Source organism: Neovison vison, chromosome 11 (assembly GCF_020171115.1).
Source record: "Neovison vison isolate M4711 chromosome 11, ASM_NN_V1, whole genome shotgun sequence".
Taxonomy (NCBI): Eukaryota; Metazoa; Chordata; class Mammalia; order Carnivora; family Mustelidae; genus Neogale; species Neogale vison.
The window spans coordinates 12954914-12975840 of record NC_058101.1 but is presented as its reverse complement, the minus strand read 5'-3'; the positions used below and the strand labels follow the sequence as shown (position 1 = coordinate 12975840).

The following is a 20927-nucleotide window of genomic DNA, read 5'->3' as shown; positions in this document are numbered from 1 at the left end:
AGAGGCCTTTTGAAAAGTTTTTCACAGCTAGAAATATTATGACTTTCATGAAGATGTACAGAAATCTCTATAGCCTTCAGAGAAAGCATGTAAGATTTAAAATTTCTAATTTTTATAGGAGGTGGTAGAGAAATTTTCATTAAAATGGAATTTTATGTTGAACATACAATTAGAAGACTAAGGGATATTTTACTCAACTAAGAACTGGGAGCAATACAAAGTGAACTCTTAGAACTTGAAATGGGAAGAATACTAAAAGTAATCCCTAATTGTGGCCTAATTAGCATTCTGCATCCCTTTAAGGAAAGGGCAAGTATAGATGATACTTATTCAGCATAACACAACCTATAATCTGTGTGAAATCCAATTTTTCATATTCATTTGACCTTCATTAAGTTTGGTTATTCAGTGTTTAAAAGGGCATATTCATAGCATGGATATGCTTTCTGCAGTCTTGCACACTAAAAAATACACACCTTGAGGAATATATAGAGAGTATTAATTATTCATGATCTCAGATAGGATATTCTTTCTTTTTCAGTAACCAGTCTCTAAGCTGATGACTTATATATGTAAGTTCAAAGACGGCTTGGGTCAGCAAAAGATATTATAGACCTCTTTCTCCACATGGTTTTTCTTCTTTCTAGAAAGATTTCACTGAAGGCAGCACCTTAGGCTCACTCCTCAGTCAACCACATGCCCTTTATCATTTTTTTTAAGATTTTATTTATTGATTGTTTCGACAGAGACAGAGATCACAAGTAGGCAGAGAGGCAGGCAGAGAGAGAGGAGGAAGCAGGCTCGCCACTGAGCAGAAAGCCCGATGTGGGACTCCATCCCAGGATCCTGGGATCATGACCCGAGCCGAAGGCAGAGGCTTTAACCCACTGAGCCACCCAGGCATCCTGCCCTTTATCATTTTATCTGTAAGCTCTAAATATTTCCATTTTCAAGATTAGTCTTCTGCTTTCTTGTAGATAAATGTTAACATTGTACAAAGGAAAATTCATGTGATTATTATGCAAACGCCAATTTACAGACAGATTATGTTCTTACAAATCTTCATAAAGACAGTTTCTTGAAGTTTGAATATACGATCTAATTTATTTTTTCACTTTTAATCTTATTTTTTGTTTTTGTATTTATTGTGTTCAATTAGTCAACATATAGTACATTATTGGTTTTTGATGTACTGTTCGATGATTCATTAGTTGCGTGTAACACCTAGTACTCATTATCACACATGCTGTCCTTAATACCCATCACCTGGTTACCCCATACCCCCAACCCCCTCCTTTCTGTAATCGTCATTTATTTCCCGGGACCCAGAGTCTCTCATGGTTTACCTCCATTGGTTAGTTTCCCAGGCCACTTATAAGACTACTTTAACTCCTAATACAACTGAACAAAGGTGCTAAGTGCACTAAATTCCTAGAAGCCCTTTGCTGCAGAAAACTTTGCTCACCTTTTTCTAGCATAGGGCCCATCCCTGGAGGAAAGTTCTAGAAACAAAAGGCCAAATTTTCCTACCAGCGAAAATTGTCATTCCCTTTGAGCCACTGAAGTCAGACATTTGCTACAGAAGAGCAACCTTTCGTGGTGACCTAATATACATTGATATGTGAATATCTTATTCCTCTGGTACTGTTTTATTCTATTTTATTTTATTTTTTTATTGTGTTTTATTTTAATTCCAGTATAGTTAGCATACAGTGGTGTATTAGTTTCAAGTACAATATAGTGATTCAGCACTTCTGTACATTACTCTGTGCTCTTCTTAACCCCCTTCACCTATTTCACTCATCCCCCCACCCACCTCCCCTCTGGTGAGCACCTTTGTTCTCTACAGTTAATAGTCTGTTTCTTGGTTTGTCTCTCTCTCTCTCTTTCTTCCCCTTTTTTGTTTTGTTTCTTAAATTCCACATATGAGTGAAATCATATGGTATTTGTCTTTTTCTGACTTATTTTGCTTAGTATTATTCTCTGTGGCTCCATCCATGTCATTGCTAATGGCAAAATTTCTTTATTTTTTATGGCTGAGTAATATCCCATCGTATAATATTATATATGGAACATATATAATAATACATATATATGTTTATACATATAATATATATATATTCCAACATAATAAACCATTATACACATACACACACACATACCACCTCTTCTTTAATCCATTCATCTGTTGATGGACACTTGGCTTGCTTCCATAATTTGTCTATTATAAATGATGTTAAAATAAAACATGAGGGGCATGTGTCGTTTTGAATTTAGTGTTTTTGTATTTTCTGGGTAAATAACCCATAGTGTAATTATGGATGCTTCCGTTTTTAACTTTTTGAGGAACCTCCAAACTGTCTTCTGCGGTGGCTATTTTGGAATGACCCTTTAATACTAAAGTGGAAACAAGAGCTGCTATGTAGAAAGTGCTGACTTTGCAGGAGATATTGGCATATTGTCACACTTCATCTTCCACACACTCTTGTCAGTAGAATTATTTATCTTCATTTTTCTAGTAAATAACTTGCTCAATTCACATAGCTAGTATGCAGAACTAAAACCCAATTGGCCTCTGTGATTCAAAGGCCCATTTTTCTCTGCATTATAAAATTTCTTTTTGAGATGGATTTTTATATTTTTCAGAATAGGCTTCCTATAAATTCAAATGAATAACATGTGGTATTTCAAGTAGCATAAAAGGCAAATGAAGAGTCTTATGAAGTGAAAGTAGAGTTTATTTGATCTACCGGTCACCCATCTTCATTGCAGTTAAGGCTTAAATTTATTTTTGCTTTCATATCATTTTCCTTTCTACTGGCTTTAGATTCTGATAACCTTTAAAAAAGTTAGGATTCCCTTGTTTCCCTCTCCAAAAAGCCTCCTATAACAGTAAGCAGAGATTATTTGGAGGTGGGGAAAAAAGAGGGAAGGGATTGATGGAATGTTGACCATATTTGGGGTTACCTATAAACTGTGAAGTTTTAATTTAATTTGACACTTTTTTTTATGCTACCACAAATTCTCTGTATGTTTTATTGATTGAGATATTATGTATACAAATATCCTCTTACTCTAAAGTGTGTAAGATCTTGAAGGTAGTGAAAAAGTCTTCTATAGCATTGGGCATTTCTTCAGAAATGTTCCCAGGGAGTGAGAAAAAGGGGGTCTCCCATAGTTAAGTAGGTTTGGAAAAAATGGGTTAAATAAGATAGGATCCTCCCTTCTAGATGTCTCAGAATCTGGTTTTAAATGGAGGTAAAGGTGAGAAGAATTTCTATCTTGGGTTTGTATATATTCTATTCTGTTCACTGATACAACTCCAGTGCCTCATACATCAGCTGACTCTTAGTAAATACTTGAATGCTATTTATCAAATTGGACTGAAATAAAAGATTTTCAAATGTCCTTAAAAAATCATATCTACTAATATCTTGTGTGATTCTGATGTACCACAGAGCAGCTTAGAAACAGAGCTCTAGATGTATTTATACCACTGTGATGTTCATGGAATGCTTATTGGGAAAATAAAAAAAGAAACAAGGAAGAGGAGTTAAGATGTGGAGTAGTTGGAAAATGTTATACTTGCATTGTCCCTCAAACACAACTAGATAAATATCAAATCATTTTGAACACCCAGGAAATCAATCTGAGGACTGAGAGAACAAACTGGAGGGAAAACAGAGGCCACATCATGGAAGGCAGAAGATGCAGAGATGTGATTTGGGGGAGAAAAGAATCACTGGTCTTGTGGAGAGGAGGGAGTCCTTATCAGGGAGAGATGAGAGAGAGAAAAGCATGGGGAAAACAGAGCACAGGGCATTGCATAAAACAATTCCCCCAAACCACTGACTGGGAAAACAAGAAGTGTTAATTATTGCAAGTTTTTACAAGCAGTGGAGCTCAAACTGAAGTGTTCAAAGTCCAGGCCATCACTGAGTGGAGTTGGGTGGGCATCTGCTTCTGTGGAGAAGGAGAGGAGAGGCCTGCGAGCAGACAGCATGCTCTGAGGATCTCCTGGGTGGCAGTGGGAGAGATAGTCACCCTTCTTAGAGTGGTGAGAGGTGGCACTGCTTTTCAAGGGACAAAAGAGCTGACAGTCACCACTGAGCTGCCCTGTTCATTAGCATATGAGCAGAGATGCCTGCTGAGGGCAGCTAATCTGGACACTGGCTTTTTGCTGCATTTCACCATAAATTCCAAACCCCTGCCCGTTCTTGTGATTGCCCTTCTGGGACAAACCAACACCAGCCACAGTAAAGCAACACCCTTTCCCAGAGGATCAGTTCAGGTCCCTGCCACATTGGGTCCATTGAATTTGGAGTTTTGACACCCAGCTGGTGTGCCTGAAAGACAATGCCCGGAGCACTGGGCTGCCAGCTGGGCAGAGAGCTCAGACACAAACAGGGTGAAAGTAAAGATCTGAGGGTTTCTGGGGACACCAAAGGGGAGATTGTTCATTCTTCAGTGAAGACTTCCTGAACAGTAGCAGGCACAAACTCCCCGTTCTGGGTATTAGAGAGAAGGCTGATGCCATCCCCCCACCCCTCAACATGGAAAGACTTCAGTGAACAGCATAGCACCCACAGTGGAGGCTTGAGCTACTTACACCAAACCCGATGCCCCTACACTCTGAGCTAGGACAAGTGTGCCTGAGTGTCATGTCATCACAGGCCCCTCCTGCAAAAGGCCGGCACATCAAACCCCTCCTCCTCCCACAACCACCAAGACTACTGTCTATAGAGTGCTGCAAAGCTTCAGCTCTCGGGGAAATAGGATCTAGCCTCTTTTAACAAGCAGACCAAAACACACCTAGTTAAAACTTGCCACAGTGGACAAGGTCCAAACACTCCTCAAGCAGAAAGAGAAACTCTGCAGAGGCCTTACCTAAGGGAAAGAGCAGCCAAAACACAAAGGCAGAGTGCACCTAGCATATACCAGAAATACCTCCTGACACTCCAGGCCCTGGACAGTATATGACCTCTTCTTAATATAGTCATTACTCTCAGGAGCAGGAAACATAAGGTTTCCTGATATACAGAAGACACAGACCTAGACAAAATGCCACAGTAGAGGAATTCATCTCAAAAGAAAGAACAAGAAGAGTTCACAGCCAGTGTGCTAATCAATGCAGGTAAAAGTAATATGCCTGAACCAGGATCTAAAACAACAATCATAAGAGAAAAGCACAGAAGACACCAGGAGTCCCTTACCACAGAGATAAAAGACTTAAAAATTAGTCAGGCTGAAATAAAAAGTGGTTTAACTGAGATGCAAAGCCAACTGGATGTAATAACCACAATGATAAAAGAAACAGGGAAACAAATAACTGATATAGAAAATAAAATTATGGAAAACAATGAAGCTGAAAAGAAGAGGGAAAGGAAAATACTGGATCATGAAGATAGATTTAGGGAACCCAGGGACTCCATAAAGTGTAATAACATGTGTATCATAGGATCCCAGAAGTAGAGAGGGAAAAAGGGACAGAAGGTTTACTTGAGCAAATAATAGCTGAAAACTTCCTTAATCAGGAGAAGGAAAGAGAAAACCAAACCAGAAGATACAGAGAACTCCTATTAAAATCAATAAAAGCAGGCTGACACCAAGTCACATCATAGTACAATTTGCAAAATACAGAGATAAAGGAAGAATCCTGAAAGCAGAAAGGGAAAAGAAATTCCTAACCTAAAAGGGAAGACAAATAAGGTTAGCAGCAGATCTATCCACAGAAACTAAGCAGGGAGAAGAATGTCTTGATCTATTCAATGTGATGAATTGGAAAAATATGCAGCCAGAATACTTTACCCAGTAAGGCTGTCATTCAGAATAGGAGAGATAAAGAGTTTCCCAGACAAACAGAAACCAAAGGAGTTTGTGACTACTAAACTAGCCCTGCAAGAAATATTAAAGGGGACTCTGAGTGGAAATAAAGACTGAAAGCAACAAAGACTAGAAAGGAACAGAGAAATCTCCAGAAACACTAACTTTACAGGTAATATAATGGCACGAAATTCATATCTATCAATAATCACTCTGAATGTAAATGGACTAAATGCTCCAATCAAGACATAGTGTATCAGAATGAATTGAAAAAAAAAAAAACACAAAAAAACAAGACCCACCAATATGCTTCCTAATAGAGATTCATTTTAGACCTAAAGACTTTGAAAGTAAGGGGATGGAGAATGATTTATCATGCTAATGGATATCAAAAGAAAATAGAGTAGCCACACTTATATCAGACAAACTAGATTTTTAAACCAAAGTCTACAAGAAGAGATGAAGAGCATTGTATCATAATAAAAGGGTCTATGCAACATGAACAAAGATCTAACAATTGTCAAATATTTATGCCCCCACTTGGAAGCACCCAAATTTATAAATCAATTAATAATAAACATAAAGAAATTCTTTGTAGGGGACTTTAGTACCCCATTTAAACCAATGGTCAAATCACGTAAGAAAGAAATTAACAGAAAACCAATGGCTTTGAATGACACACTGGACCAAATGGGCTTAACAGGTATATTTAGAACATTTCACCCTAACACAGCAGAATAAACATTCTTTTTGAGTGCACATGGATTATTCTCCAGAATAGATCACATATAGGCTTCAAAGGTAGAAAAAAGATTGAGATCATACCAAATATATTTTCAGACTACAATGCTTTTTTTTTTTTTTAAGATTTTATTTATTTATTTGACAGAGAGAGATCACAAGCAGGCAGAGAGGCAGGCAGAGAGAGAGGAGGAAGCAGGCTCCCTGCTGAGCAGAGAGCCCGATGCGGGCCTCGATCCCAGGACCCTGAGATCATGACCTGAGCCGAAGGCAGCGGCTTAACCCACTGAGCCACCCAGGCGCCCCAGACTACAATGCTTTGAAACTTAAAGTCAACCACAAGAGAAAATTTGGAAAGGCTACAAATACATGGAGGTTAAAGAACCTCTTCCTACTAGTAGAACCTCTTCCTAGAAGAATTCATTCTTCCTACTGAAGAATGAATGGGATTCACCAGGAAATTAAAGAAGTTATAAAAAAAATACATGAAAGCAAATGAAAATGAAATCACAAAGTTCAAACCCTTTTGGATGCAGCAAAAGCAGTCATAAGAGAGATGCAAAGTATATAACAATATAGATCTACCTCAAGAAGCAAGAAGAGTCTCAAATACACAACCTAAACTTATACCTAAAGGAGCTAGAAAAGAAACAGCAAATAAAGCCTAAATCTAACAGAAGGGAAATAATAAAGATTAGAGCAGAAATAAATGATATAGAAAGAAAAAACAGAACAGATCAATTAAAGTTGGTTCTTTGAAAGAATTAATAAAATTGACAAACCCTAGCCAGGCTTATCAAAAAGAAAAAGAGGAAGGACCCAATAAATAAAATCATGAATGGAAGAGGAGAGAACACAACAAACCACAGAAATACAAACAATCTGTAAGAAGATATTATAAAAATTATATGCCATCTAATTGGGCGATTTGGAAGAAATGGGCAAGTTCATATAAACATACAAACTCCCAAAACTGAAACAGGAAGAAATAGAAAATTTGAATAGACCCGTAACCAGCAAAGAAATTGGATCAGTATCAATCTCCCAACAAACAAAAGTCAGGGACAGATGGCTTCCCAGGGGAATTCTACAGACACTTAAAGAAGAATTAATACCTATTCTTTTCAAGTTGTTCCAAAAAACAGAAATGGAAGGAAAAGTCATTTTATGAGGCCAGCATTACCTTGATTCCAAAGCCAGACAAAGACTCCATTAGAAAGGAGAATTACAGACCAACATCCCTGATGAACATGGATGCGAGTGTTCTTAACAAGATACTAGCAAATCTAATCCAACAGTACATTAAAAGAATTATTCACTGTGATCAAGTAGAAGTTATTTCTGGGCTGCAAGTGTGGTTCAATCTTTGCAAATAAATCAATGTGAAACATGACGTTAATAAAAGAAAGAATAAGAATCACATGATCCTCTCAATAGATGCAGAAAAATCATTTGACAAGATACAGCATCCATTCTTGATAAAAACCCTCAACAAAGAAGGGGTAGATGGAATATACCTCAACATGAGAAAGGCCAGACATGAAAGACCCACAGCTGATATCATTCTCAATGGGGAAAAACTTAGAGCTTTGCTTCTGTAGTCAGGAATAAGGCAGGGATGTCCTCTCTCACCATTATTATTTAACATAGTAATGGAAGTCCTAGCCACAGCAATCAGACAACAAAAAAATAAAAGGAATCCAAATTGGCAAGGAAAAAGTCAAACTTTCACTATTTGCAGATGACATGATATTCTATGTAGAGAGCCCAAAGACTCCACCAAAAAAATTGCTAGCAAATTCAGCAAAGTTGCAGGATACAAAATCCATGTAGATAAATCTATTGCATTTCTATACACCAGTAATGAATCAGTAGAAAATAAATCAAGGACTTGATCACATTTACAATTGCAACAAAACTCATAAGAGACCTGGGAATAAACCTAACCAAAGAGGTAAAAGATCTGGATTTGAAAACTATGGAACATTTATGAAAGAAATTAAAAATGACACACAAAGAAATGGAAAAACATTCCATGCTCATGGATTAGAAGAAAAATATTGTTAAAATGTCTAAGCAATTACACATTCAGTGCAATCCCTATCAAATAGGGATTAGCCAAAGCAATTTACACATTCAGTGCAATCCCTATCAAAATAACACCAGCATTTTTCACAGAGTTGGAACAAACAAATTTAAAATTTATATGGAACCACAATAGCCAAAGTAATGTTGATAAGGAAAACCAAAGTTGGAAGTATCACAATTCTGGACTTCAAGCTGTATTACAAAGCTGCAGTTATCAAGACAGTATGGTACTGGCATAAAAACGGACACAGAGATCAATAGAGGACCTAGACACAGACACAGAAAAGAGAAGTCATAAATGGACCCACAACAGTATGGTAACTAATCTTTGTCAAAGCAAGAAAGACTATCCAGTGGAAAAATTTTTTTGAGTCTCTTCAAAAAACAGTGTTGGGAAAATTAGACAGTCACATGCAGAAGAATAAAACTGGGCCACTCTCTTACACCATACACAAAAATAAATTCAAAATGTATTGAAGACCTAAATGTAAGATAGGAATCTAACAAAATCCTAGAGGAGAACAGAGGCAGGAACTTCTTTGACCTTAGCCATACCACTTTCTTACTAGACACATCTCCAGAGGCAAGGGAGACAAAAGCAAATATCAACTATTGGGACTTCACCTAGACAAAAAGCTTTTGCACAGTGAAGGAAACAGTCAACAAGACTAAAAGGCAACCTACAGAATGAGAAAAGATACTTGCAAATGTCTTAATCAGGTAAAGGGCTAGTATCTAAAATCTGTAAAGAACTTACCAAGCTAAATGCCCCCAAACCAATATCCAGTTAAGAAATGGGCAGAAGACATGAATAGACATTTTTTCTGAAGCAGACATACAGATGGCTAACAGACACATGAAAAGATGCTCAACATTGCTCATCATCAGGGAAATACAAATCAAAACTACGTGAGATATCACCTCACACCAGTCAGAATGGCTAAAATGAGCAACACAGGCAATAACAGGTGTTGGTGACGATGCGGAGAAAGAGGAACTGAATTATACTGTTGATGGGAATGACAACTGGTGCAGCCACTCTGGAAAACAGTTTGGGGTTTCCTCAGAAAGTTAAAAACAGAGCTACTTTACCACCTAGCAATTGCACTACTGGGTATTTATCCAAAAGATACAAAAATACTGATTCAAAGGGGCACATGCACCCTGAGGTTTATAGCAGCATTATCAACAATAGCCAAACTATGGAAAGAGCCCAAATGTACATTGACCAATGAATCGATAAAGACAATGTGGTATATATACACAATGGAATATTACTCAGCCATCAAAAGGAATGAAGTCTTGTCATTTGTAACAAGGTGGATGGAGCTAGAGTGTATCATGCTAAGTGAAATAAGTCAGAGAAAGACAAATACTGTATGGCTTCACTCATGTGGAATTTAAACAACAAAACAAGTGAAGATAGTGGAAGGAGGGTAAAAAAAAAAAAGAAGGTAATCCATAAGCAACTCTTAACTACAGAGAACAAAATGAGGGCTGATGGAGGGAAGTGGATGGGAGATGGGTTAAGTAGGTGACTGGGTATTAAAGGAGGGAACTTGTGTTGAGTGCTGGGTGTTATATGTAAGTGACAAATCACTAAATTCCACTCCTAAAACTAGTATTACAGCATATGTTAACTAACAATAATTTAAATAACAAAAAAAAAGCCTTCTACCTGCCAAAATCCTCTCTGGGAAGGAGAGAGGGCCTGAAGACTGAGTTAGTAATTGATCCTGCCTATGTGATGAAGCCTCTATAAAAAGTCCAATAGTACGGGGTTTGGAGAGCTTCTGGGTTAATATGTGCTGGGAGGGTGGTGAAACCCAGTTCTACACAGACAAAATCTCCTGCACTGGGGACCCTTCTGGACCTCATTATTTGGCTGCTTATATATATCCTTTAATAGCCTTTAGAATAAACTGATAATCTAGTAGGTAAACTATTTTCTTGAGTTCTGTGAGATATCCTGGCATATAAATCAAACCAGAGGAGGGGATTGTGGAAAGATCCAATTTATATGCAGTTGTCAGGTACTCAGGTTAAAACAACCTGGGTTTGTGATTTCTGTCTGCAGTGGGGGCAGGGGTAGTCTTATGGGACTGAGCCCTTAACCTGTGGGGTCTGTGCTAACTCCATTCATGCCAGAATTGAACTGGAGAGTTTCTTGGAGAAAAACCCCACCTCGCTGGAGTCAGAAGTGTTGTGAGTGTGGCAGTGGCATAGGAAAGGAGTTTAGTAGTTCAGTAAAGGAAAACACAGGGAATTTTCCTTTGAGAAAAATGAAAAAAAAAATTGCTCTAAGTCTTCACCTGCTTAGACAAATCCTCTCCAAGCATCCTGGTATTATGGATATGCTCTACCATTTAGGGTTAGAAGATTTGGGGTTTAGTCCCTGCTTATAATTCTTTGACATGTATCTTGAGAAGTTTATGAAACCTCTCTGAATTTCAGTTTTTCTGCTTGCAAAGTGGTGATAGTAAATACTACCCAGAGATGTGAGGAAATAAAGTGAGTAAATGAAGTACTCTAGCACACATCAAATTCCTACTCCGGTCAGGAGGGCTCATGGTAGTTATCTGCTTTGATAGTTGTTGCAGCTTTTTGGAGTGGGCCTTAACACCTTTTCCCCAGCTCAGTCAAGAGGAAATTAGAGAGGCAAAGCAACACAGGTAGCAGAGCTAAGGGAAAGGAAGACCTGACGACTTTGACATCAAGGCCCTCTGTCCCATTTGTAACCAGACCGTGATGATAATGAACGTGAAAGCCTTTAGTAGTATACCATTCAAACATTGCTTACTTTTATACCCGCAGCGGCTCAGTCTGTTGGCAGCGCTCAAGATGTTTCACAGGCCCAACTGTGAATGTATTGGGGATAGGATGGTGTGGATAGAGTCAAAGTCAGTAACCATGATCTGGGGCAACTTTCTTTTTCTTTAAAATAGGGTAATAGCTATTACCTTATTTGAATATATAATATATATTAAATATATATGTTAAAATATCATATATTAATATACATATTATATACACATAAATATATGTGATATATAATATATATATAATCCTCAAATGAGGATTGTAAATAATATATGGAAAACGATTCACATTTTGTAAATAGATAATAGATGACAGATGTTATTATAATAATTAAAAATTAGCCACCACCCGGTAAGGATTCAGATGCTTATCTGACCATAAACTCCTAACATCTGGGTTTCCAAGTACTCTATAAACATATCTGCCAGCCTGCCTACTTTAGCAACAAGTATATTATTCCTGGTATGCCACACAGTTGGAAAGGGGGGAAAGCAGAACAAAGAAGATGCTATAAATAGCCTTTAACTCTCACTGATATGAATATATATTTCAATGTATTGATTATGTACAAAGCCTTATGGAGTGAATCTTTCTTAGCACTATGAATCTTTTACTCAGTTTTTACATTAAGAACAAAAAGTTATTTCTCTTGAGAATTATTAAAAAGAAGAAAAAGCAGGATATCCTAATAGTTAAGCTCAGATTCTGGATCTGGACTGCCACAAATCCTTACTCTTTCACTCCTCAGCTGTGATGTAGGGCCAGTTACATTTTCGTCTATACAGTGGGGATAGTAATGGCACCTAATCATAGGATTGTTGTAAGAATTAAATAAGCTAATATGTAGCATGTCTATGGCATTATGAGTTTGTTGAAAATGAGCCAAATAATAAAGTTTAGTTGATAATTTATATAAAATTGAATGATCAGAAAGTAACATGGAGCTATTACTTTGTTAATTTGGTTTTAACCCTGAAGATAGAGTTTTTTGAATAAATTAGAGAATAAACTTGGCAAATTAACAAGTTGATTGAAATGAGTTTTCAAAATGAAATTAAAATTTAAATTATCAATATTTGTAAAGGTTTTCCCAGGACTATCTTCTTCTCTAGAGGATGATAATAAAGAAGAGGAACCTAATTTTTGCATTTATTGATAAACAATGCTGGAAAAAATGAGACGTAGGAAGAGAATGATGCCAGACCTCTGGGAATAGGATAGCAATCTCAGATGAAGTCCTTTGGTATTTTATCTCTTATATAATGGGAAATAATTGAGATTTTAAAAGAATAAATCACCCAATTAATTAACTTATAGGAAAGGGTAGTGGTATGTATACTGCTAAAAGCAAATGCAAACGGCTATTGACAGCAAAGTCTGAACACTAAGGACTATCTCTGAAATGTAGTGGTGTCCTGAAACTCACAGAGAAGAGATCCAAGGTTCAATGTAGCAGGAAGAGTGAAGACATGAATCAAATACATTTTGAGAAGGCTTACACCATGTATTTCTTTTTAGTAGAGAAAAATGGTGAGCGTGGCGGTAAAATATGTTGTAGAAATACTGTAGGTAAAACAGAGGGTGTCATAGTAATTATTAAACATTTGCTGTTTTCTGATCCTTAAGCCTTCCTATTAGTGTGACCTGCTATCTCCTGCAAATCCTGGATGAGTGTTCTCTGAAGTCACCCTAAAGAAACCATATACCGGGCGCCTGGGTGGCTCAGTGGGTTAAGCCGCTGCCTTCGGCTCAGGTCATGATCTCAGGGTCCTGGGATCGAGGCCCGCATCGGGCTCTCTGCTCAGCAGGGAGCCTGCTTCCTCCTCTCTCTCTGCCTGCCTCTCTGCCTGCTTGTGATCTCTGTCTGTCAAATAAATAAATAAAATCTTTAAAAAAAAAAAAAAGAAACCATATACCTTCAGTGTTTCCCACTTCTGTGTTTCTTTACCAAGTGTCGTGGATACCCTGAACAATAGCCCTGACCCCCAATATTACTCCTCAAATTGTTTCCCTTAAACTGAAAACATTTCTTTTTTTCAGATAAGATCAAAACATTTATTTATCAGAGAAAGAAAGAGAGAGAACAAGCAGGGGGAGCAAGCAGGCTCCCTGACGAGCAGGGAACCCAATACAAGACTCGATCCCAGCACCGTGGCGTCATTACCCGAGCAGAAGGCAGATGCTTAACTTACTGAGCCACCCACAGATCCCAAACTGAAAACATTTCTATAAACACACAAATATTCATTAGAAAAGAGGACTTTCTGTGTCTATAATCATGAGACCTTGATATTTTTAAAAGAATAATTTGGGGAACTACAGCTTTACAATATCATGACTTCCATAAGCATGAAATAGCATTTTTTAATTCAATGACTTTCAATATTCATTTTTAATAGTCATTTTTTCTAGCAAAATATTATGCTATACATTTACATTTTTGTACTCATTCATTTGTTTAACAAAAATGTATGGAGTCCTGGGATTTCTATGAGGAAGGCAGGTGTCTCTGCAATTATGGACCTTCCAATCCACATTAGTTCCCAGGACTGACTACAAGGCATGAAGAAAAGCAGCAAAAGAGAAACTCTACAGAAGCTAAGTTCAGTCAGATTCTTTAAAGGAGACTTTCCTTAAAACAAATGAACACCTTCCCCAACATCCCAAAACCAGAATTAATCAGAGCACAAGATAATACAGTGTTTCAATAACTTCTAAAATCCCAGCTGTTGAACTTGACAACATGAAATAATGGTAGGAAGGATTTTTAAAACAAAAATAATGATTTCAACTACAGAGTTTAATTAATGCAGCTGCTGTAATAATTCCAGAAATCTCACAAGATCCATCAGATTGAATATGTTCAGGACACTTTACAGGCAATGCTCTGACCTACTGAGAATCCAGCCACTGACAGAAAGTAGAGCAAACAGCCGTTTGCTAAACAAAACTGAACTTACGGATACATCATCTGCAGGAGGAAGAACACGATCGTGAAGGTCTGCAGCCCCTGGGCTGGACTTTCTAATCAACTGCATGCCATCCTAGATGTATTAGAGGTCTATGGCTGAAAGATATTAAAACAAATTACAAATAGTTGAAATGAAACTAGTTAGACAAGTCTGAACAGAGAAGCCTCAACCCATAGAATGGCTTGAAGAAAACAGCCCAGAGATAGCATAGTCCCAACAAGAAAGCAACATATTTTTTGGTATTGACTAATTTTGTTACAGGAAAAGAAACTGGTTGCAAGGATTTGAGTGAGAAATACCTTAGGAATGCGCTAGGATTAAGAGTTTAAAGAAGATTATTGGTAAATATACAAATACCTTAAAGAAACCTTCATGTAAAAGCTCTTAATAAAAGCAACCAAGTAGCCTTGAAACCTAGAGTCATATTATAATTCAAGAAATACTTTTAATTTTTTGTTGAACAATAGTTATCTCCATGTATCAAAGGGTTATAGTGGATTTATTAATATATGTAATCATTTTTCTTTTAAAAAATATCTGCTTCTGAGAGTACACAAAAATAAATCATATCAAACTAGATTTTTTTTTCCAAAATCATTTAATGTAATAAATACCCATGCTATCATTTATATTTAGGTAATATAAATTACAAGTATATTTTCTTTCAATATGTGTATGTGTGTATATATATATATATAGAGAGAGAGAGAGAGAGAGAGAGAGAAAGCAAGAGAGAGACATTTATCAGAATGAAGAAAATAAAAAGAAGATTGGGAAACAAATAATTCTTTAAAAAAGTTTTCAATCAGACATGAATACCTGCTCATTGTAAACACTGAAACATTAAAGATGAAGCTGAAACTCTGACCTCTTCCTGATCATGGTTCCTTTCCTCCTCCTGAGGGGGGCAAAAGCTGGGGGAGGCACAGGTAGAAGGAGAAGCAGGCTCCCTGCCGAGCAAGGAACCTGATATGGCACTCGATCCCAGGATCCTGGGATCATGACCTGAGCCGAAGGCAGACACTTAACTAGCTAAGCCATCCAGGCATCCCAAAGGTCCAACTTTTTATAAAATCTTTTATAAAATATACTAAATATTTCCATACACACAGACACAGAGACACATATACCCATAGAAAAACTTATGAATATTGATTAAACAGTATCATATTATATACAGCCTTGGGAAATTTGGTTTATTGTCTCTTAATATTTTGAAGATCTTTCTATGTTGAGAGATATAGATTTACCTTATTTTTCTAAAAGCTACATGCAGTATGAATATATTTCGTGTTGAGCCTTGATTATAATCTTACAACCAAATGATACCTATTTAAAGCAAAACACTAGTTTATTTCTATTTATTTATTTATTTAAGAGGCTTGAACTCACGACCCTGACATCAGGACCAGAGTTGAGATGGAGTCAGAGGTTTAACTGACTGAGCGACCCAGGCAACCTAGGGAAATACTACTTTAAATGAAGATTTTCAGTGGTCATTGTTTCTAACGCTTAGGGAAAGTACACTCAATGGGGCGCCGGGGTGGCTCAGTTGTTAAGCGGCTGCCTTTGGCTTGGGTCATGATCCCAGGGTCTTGGGATCCAGCCCTGTATCTGGCTCCCTGCTTGGCGGGAAGCCTGCTTCTCCCCCTCGCACTCCCCCTGCTTGTGTTCCCTCTCTTGCTGTGTAGCTCTCTGTCAAATAAATAAATAAAATCTTAAAAAAAATAATCTTAGTACTGTAGAATGCTTTAAGTGTACAGACTCTACAATCAGAGGTGGGGTTTAAATCTTAGCAGTTTTTATGTCTGCAAAATAGAATAATACTAGTGACTACCTTGTAAGGGTTTTTGAAATGTAAACGTGTCAATATATGTAAAATGCTTAGAGTAGGGCCTTGTGCAGTGGAAGCGCTACAGAAATACTAACGCGGTGCTTGAACTCGCAACCCTGGGATCAAGACCTGCGCGGAGATGAAGAATCAGACACTCAACTGACTGAGCCACCCAGGCACCCCCAAAATATTAACTTTTAATATCAGGGCCTTAGTTTATATATAATCAAAAGAGAAAAACCATTTAGTGAGACGATAATAAGTGCAAATAGTGCTTGTCAAGGACCAGACATTATCATCAATGCTTAGTACGTCACAACAGCCCTTTGGAGGTACAAATTTAATCCATTTTACAGAAATAGAAACGGAAGCTCACAGATGTTAAGTTAATTTGCCTTATCACACACCTGCATGTGGTGGTGAAGATGGCATTTCCCCCCACAGGTGCCTCTGATTCTAAAAGGCTCTGATCTTTATCAATTAGATCTACTATATGAATGGCTCTTGACACAAAGCTTGCCCTTAAAAATAGATCTCAGTAGTTCGCTATATCAAAAAATGGTATACAGTTGTGTGTGTGTGTATTTTATATATATATATATTTAAGATTTTATTTATTTATTTGACAGACAGTGATCACAAGTAGGCAGAGAGGCCGTCAGAGAGAGAGGAGGAAGCAGGCTCCCTGTGGAGCAGAGAGCCCTAGGCAGGGCTCAATCCCAGGACCCTGGGATCATGACTTGAACCGAAGGAAGAAGCTTTAACCCACTGAACCATCCAGGCGCCCATATATATATATATATATATAAATAAAAAAAATATATATATATTTTAAGGAAATGAATATATGTATATATACATGTAGTGCATATACATGTATGTATATATGTATGTTTGCATATAAGATAATGTCTTTTTTGTAATATTATATAAAGTATTATATATTATATAAAGTATATAAAGTAAAAAATACATATTTATATAAAGTATATATATTATATAAAGTAATGTATAAAGTATATATTATATAAAGTATATCAAACTACATTATATAAAGTATTTTTTTTATACCTGTATAAACAGAACAATATAATAGGATATAGCAAATTTTAAACTTTTACTACCTCAGGAGAAAACTGGGGACAGATTGAAAAATTTTTCTATGTACTACTCAATGTTGTAAAAAATAGCTTTCTAACTTTAGAGATGGAAATGCAATTACAATAAGGTATATTTAATTTTTTTTAATTTTTTAATTTTATATATTTATTTATTTATTTTCCAATTTATTTATTTTCAGAAAAACAGTATTCATTATTTTTTCACCACACCCAGTGCTCCATGCAAGCCGTGCCCTCTATAATACCCACCACCTGGTATCCCAACCTCCCACCCCCCCACCACTTCAAACCCCTCAGACTGTTTTTCAGAGTCCATACAATAAGGTATATTTAAAAAATCATGTAGACCAGAAGATGGCAGCATAGTAACACATTTGGTCTATGTTTCTTAGTGCCTCTCTTAACAGTGTTTTTAATGAATATCAATTTGGATCACAGGGATCTGTTGTTTCTACATTTCTTCTACAATGAAACAATATTAACAGATTGTGGAATCCAGTCCCTGTTTTACTTGGGTTGACTTATTGCTTAAAATATTATTTTGATTTTTTTTCAGGGTCCATAAATAAAATTTTATTGGAACACAGCCATGCGTATTCACTCATAAGTTGTCTGTTTCTGTTTTTGCACTATAATGGCAGAGCTGAGCAGTTGGGACAGGGACTGTATGTCTCACAGAGCCAAAAATATTTAGTATCTGACCCTTCACAGAATAAGTTTGCTGAACCTGGAAAATGAATTATTATTTTATAGAATTAAAATTTCTTTTTAGAAGCTCTAGGAATATATAGCTGATATTAATTTCAAGATGCGCTACTGCATATCCTTATGATCTTGGTTTAAGATTTGAGGATGGGACTCCAGTAAATGTCTGACGCATAACTTTTAATCTTTGTGACTAAGTCACTCCGATGCTCCTCTATTGTTTGCTACTTTTTTGTTTGGTTGTCATTAATATATCTTTCTGGGTGAAAAATTCCCTGTTTATTAAAAAAAACAGCAAAATACTTTTTTTTTTGATTCTTTAATATACCATTATTTGAGGAAGTTCTGGGATCTTTGTCTAAGGAAGGTTGAAAAACCCATTTGTGACCACTTCAATGTACCTGTAGGTCTCTGGTGGCCCTGATATAGCTTATGGAAAGAACCCTCTTTACTAATGGGCCAATTACACTGGAGGAAGAAGAGTCCAGAAGTCCTCACGCTATGCATGGCCAACCATACTCCCCAAAGGCTTTGCTATTTTCAACACCTATTATCAAATTACTTCTCCCGCTGTATGTGGTCTTGAGAATATGACTTTTTATTTTTTTAAAGATTTTATTTACTTATTTGACAGAGAGAGATCACAAGTAGACAGAGACAGGCAGAGGGAGAGGGAGAAGCAGGCTCTCCTCCGAGCAGAGATCCCATTGTGGGGCTCAATTCCAGGACACTAAGACCATGACCTGTCCTCAAGGCAGAAGCTTAACCCACTGAGCCACCCAGGCAACCAGGACTTGGTTTTATGTATAGTTGCATATCCAATGTCTAGAATACCCGATGTCTGGCACATAGAAGTTCCAGAAATGTTTGTTAGATGAATGAGTAAGTGATTTATGTAAGTAGTTGCATACAACGCTCTAGGCCAGTGATATCCCTAGAACTTTGATGATGATAGAAATGATGTATATCAGTGCTACTTAGTATGGTAGCCATTAGGTTCATGTGGCTATTTTTTATTAGAAATGATATTAGCATTGCTGAGGAAACGAATTTTAATTGTATTTAATTTTAATTAATTAAAATAAAAATAGTCCCATTGGCTAGTGGCTACCATATCAGATGGTATGGCTTTTAGTAGATGGTGATGTTACGTGACTTCCTATTTTCCACTCTGCTGTGTTAGTGGATGATGGGCTGAGCCATTCTGCCTCAGCTGAATATGTAAATCTCTTTTCCAGCAGTACCTATTTATACATTCTGGGAATATTAAATAGAATATACATGGTATAATTATGTAGGATTTAGATATGTGACAAATCTCTTTCTAGAGAGAGATTTATATAGATTTCTCTGTATCTATATAGATTGAGATCTATCTACAGATAGATATCTATCTCAATATGTCTATATAAACAGCCTCGTTCACCCAAACAGATCAGTTTCCAAATGATATTAATTTGGCTAAGATTTTTTAGATATGTGTGATCATCATAGATGAGTCTTTTAGCGTTCTTTTAGCGTTCTTTCAGCATTATAACAAAAAGGAGAAGAAAGAGATTCTCAGACCCATGTAAGGAAATTGTGGTTGTAAGATTTTTTACAGTGATTTTTTTTCCTCTGACTATTGATCCCATGGCAGTGGTTCTCAGCTGGGTGATTTTGCCCCTCAGGAGACATTTGGCAATATCTGGATACATTTGGGGTTATTACAACTGGTGGAGATTACTACTGGTATATAGTGTGTAGAGGTAAGGAATACAGTTGAACATTCTACAAGTCACAGGATAACTGCCACCTTCCCCCACAACAAAGAATTATCTCTGACTAAGGTCAGTAGGCAAAAACTGAGGAAGTATAATGGAGTATAGTGATGATTCAAAAAAATGAGTTTGAGTTTATTTTATAAATATATTTTAATGCATACAATATAATATTATGTATGTGGGACAAGAGAGACTCTCAGCTGATATAGAACTCAGAAGAAAATCTTGTACAACAGCTATTTCATTAGCCAAATTAATTGTAATGGGGGGAGCAAAGGTTTAGAAGCACAGAAAAAGATTGAGTTTTGTTCAAAACTAGTCCAATCATATAGGGTGTCACAGAATATACATTTAAATACATATGAAAATAACTATTTTATCATAAAAAGTAAATCTCTCCAAAGATGCTTTCTAAATTATTTGAATATTCTCTAAAAATACCATATTTTAAAGAATGCCAGACTTTTTTTTTTAAATAGGAAATTTTAATATTAGACAATAAAGACTTTTTCAAAATCTTTTTTTGTTTTTTTGTTTTTTAAAAGATTTTATTTATTTATTTGACAGACAGAGAGGCAGAGAGGCAGGCAGAGAGAGAGAGGGGAAAGTTGGATCCCTGATGAGCAGAGAGCCTGCTGCAGGGCTTAATCCAAGAACCCTGGGATCATGACCTTAGCCTAAGACAGAGGCTTAACCTACTGAGCCACCCAGAGTCCCCCAAAATCTTGTATCAAATTGTTTATGAATGTCTAATTTTATATTGACCTTTCACTTAAGTTATTTATGAATATCTAACATATTGATTTCTTATTCTGTGGGTACCTTCCTTATTCTGGATTTGATTGAAGGTAAACCCATTTAGAAAATAAAATGCATTAAGATGTAATAAAGCAGAAGTGAAAAGTAAATTTCCATCAAGTTTGGAACTTCTCTCATTTTTAGAGATGGAAAACAGCTCCTTATCGTGGAGTCCCTTTCTCATTTCCACCTAACAAAAAGGCCCAGAAATTTTGTCTTTTTTTCTCCTAAATATCAAAAAAGCATTTTTAGGTAGCATAGA

At 36.6% G+C, this 20927-nt stretch overlaps 1 protein-coding gene across 2 annotated transcripts in view; it reads right to left on the bottom strand.

Annotated features, from left to right (window-relative positions):
• LOC122889718 (transmembrane protease serine 11A-like) overlaps positions 1-14609 on the bottom strand; it is a 56311-nt gene extending 41702 nt beyond the window's left edge. For both annotated transcript variants that reach the window (XM_044225085.1, XM_044225086.1), the window contains exon 1: positions 14433-14609. In XM_044225085.1, coding sequence (XP_044081020.1) covers positions 14433-14443 — 11 coding nt within the window. In that variant the 5' untranslated portion in view covers positions 14444-14609. The remainder of the gene's footprint in view (positions 1-14432) is intronic.
• Between the last annotated feature and the right edge of the window lie 6318 nt (positions 14610-20927).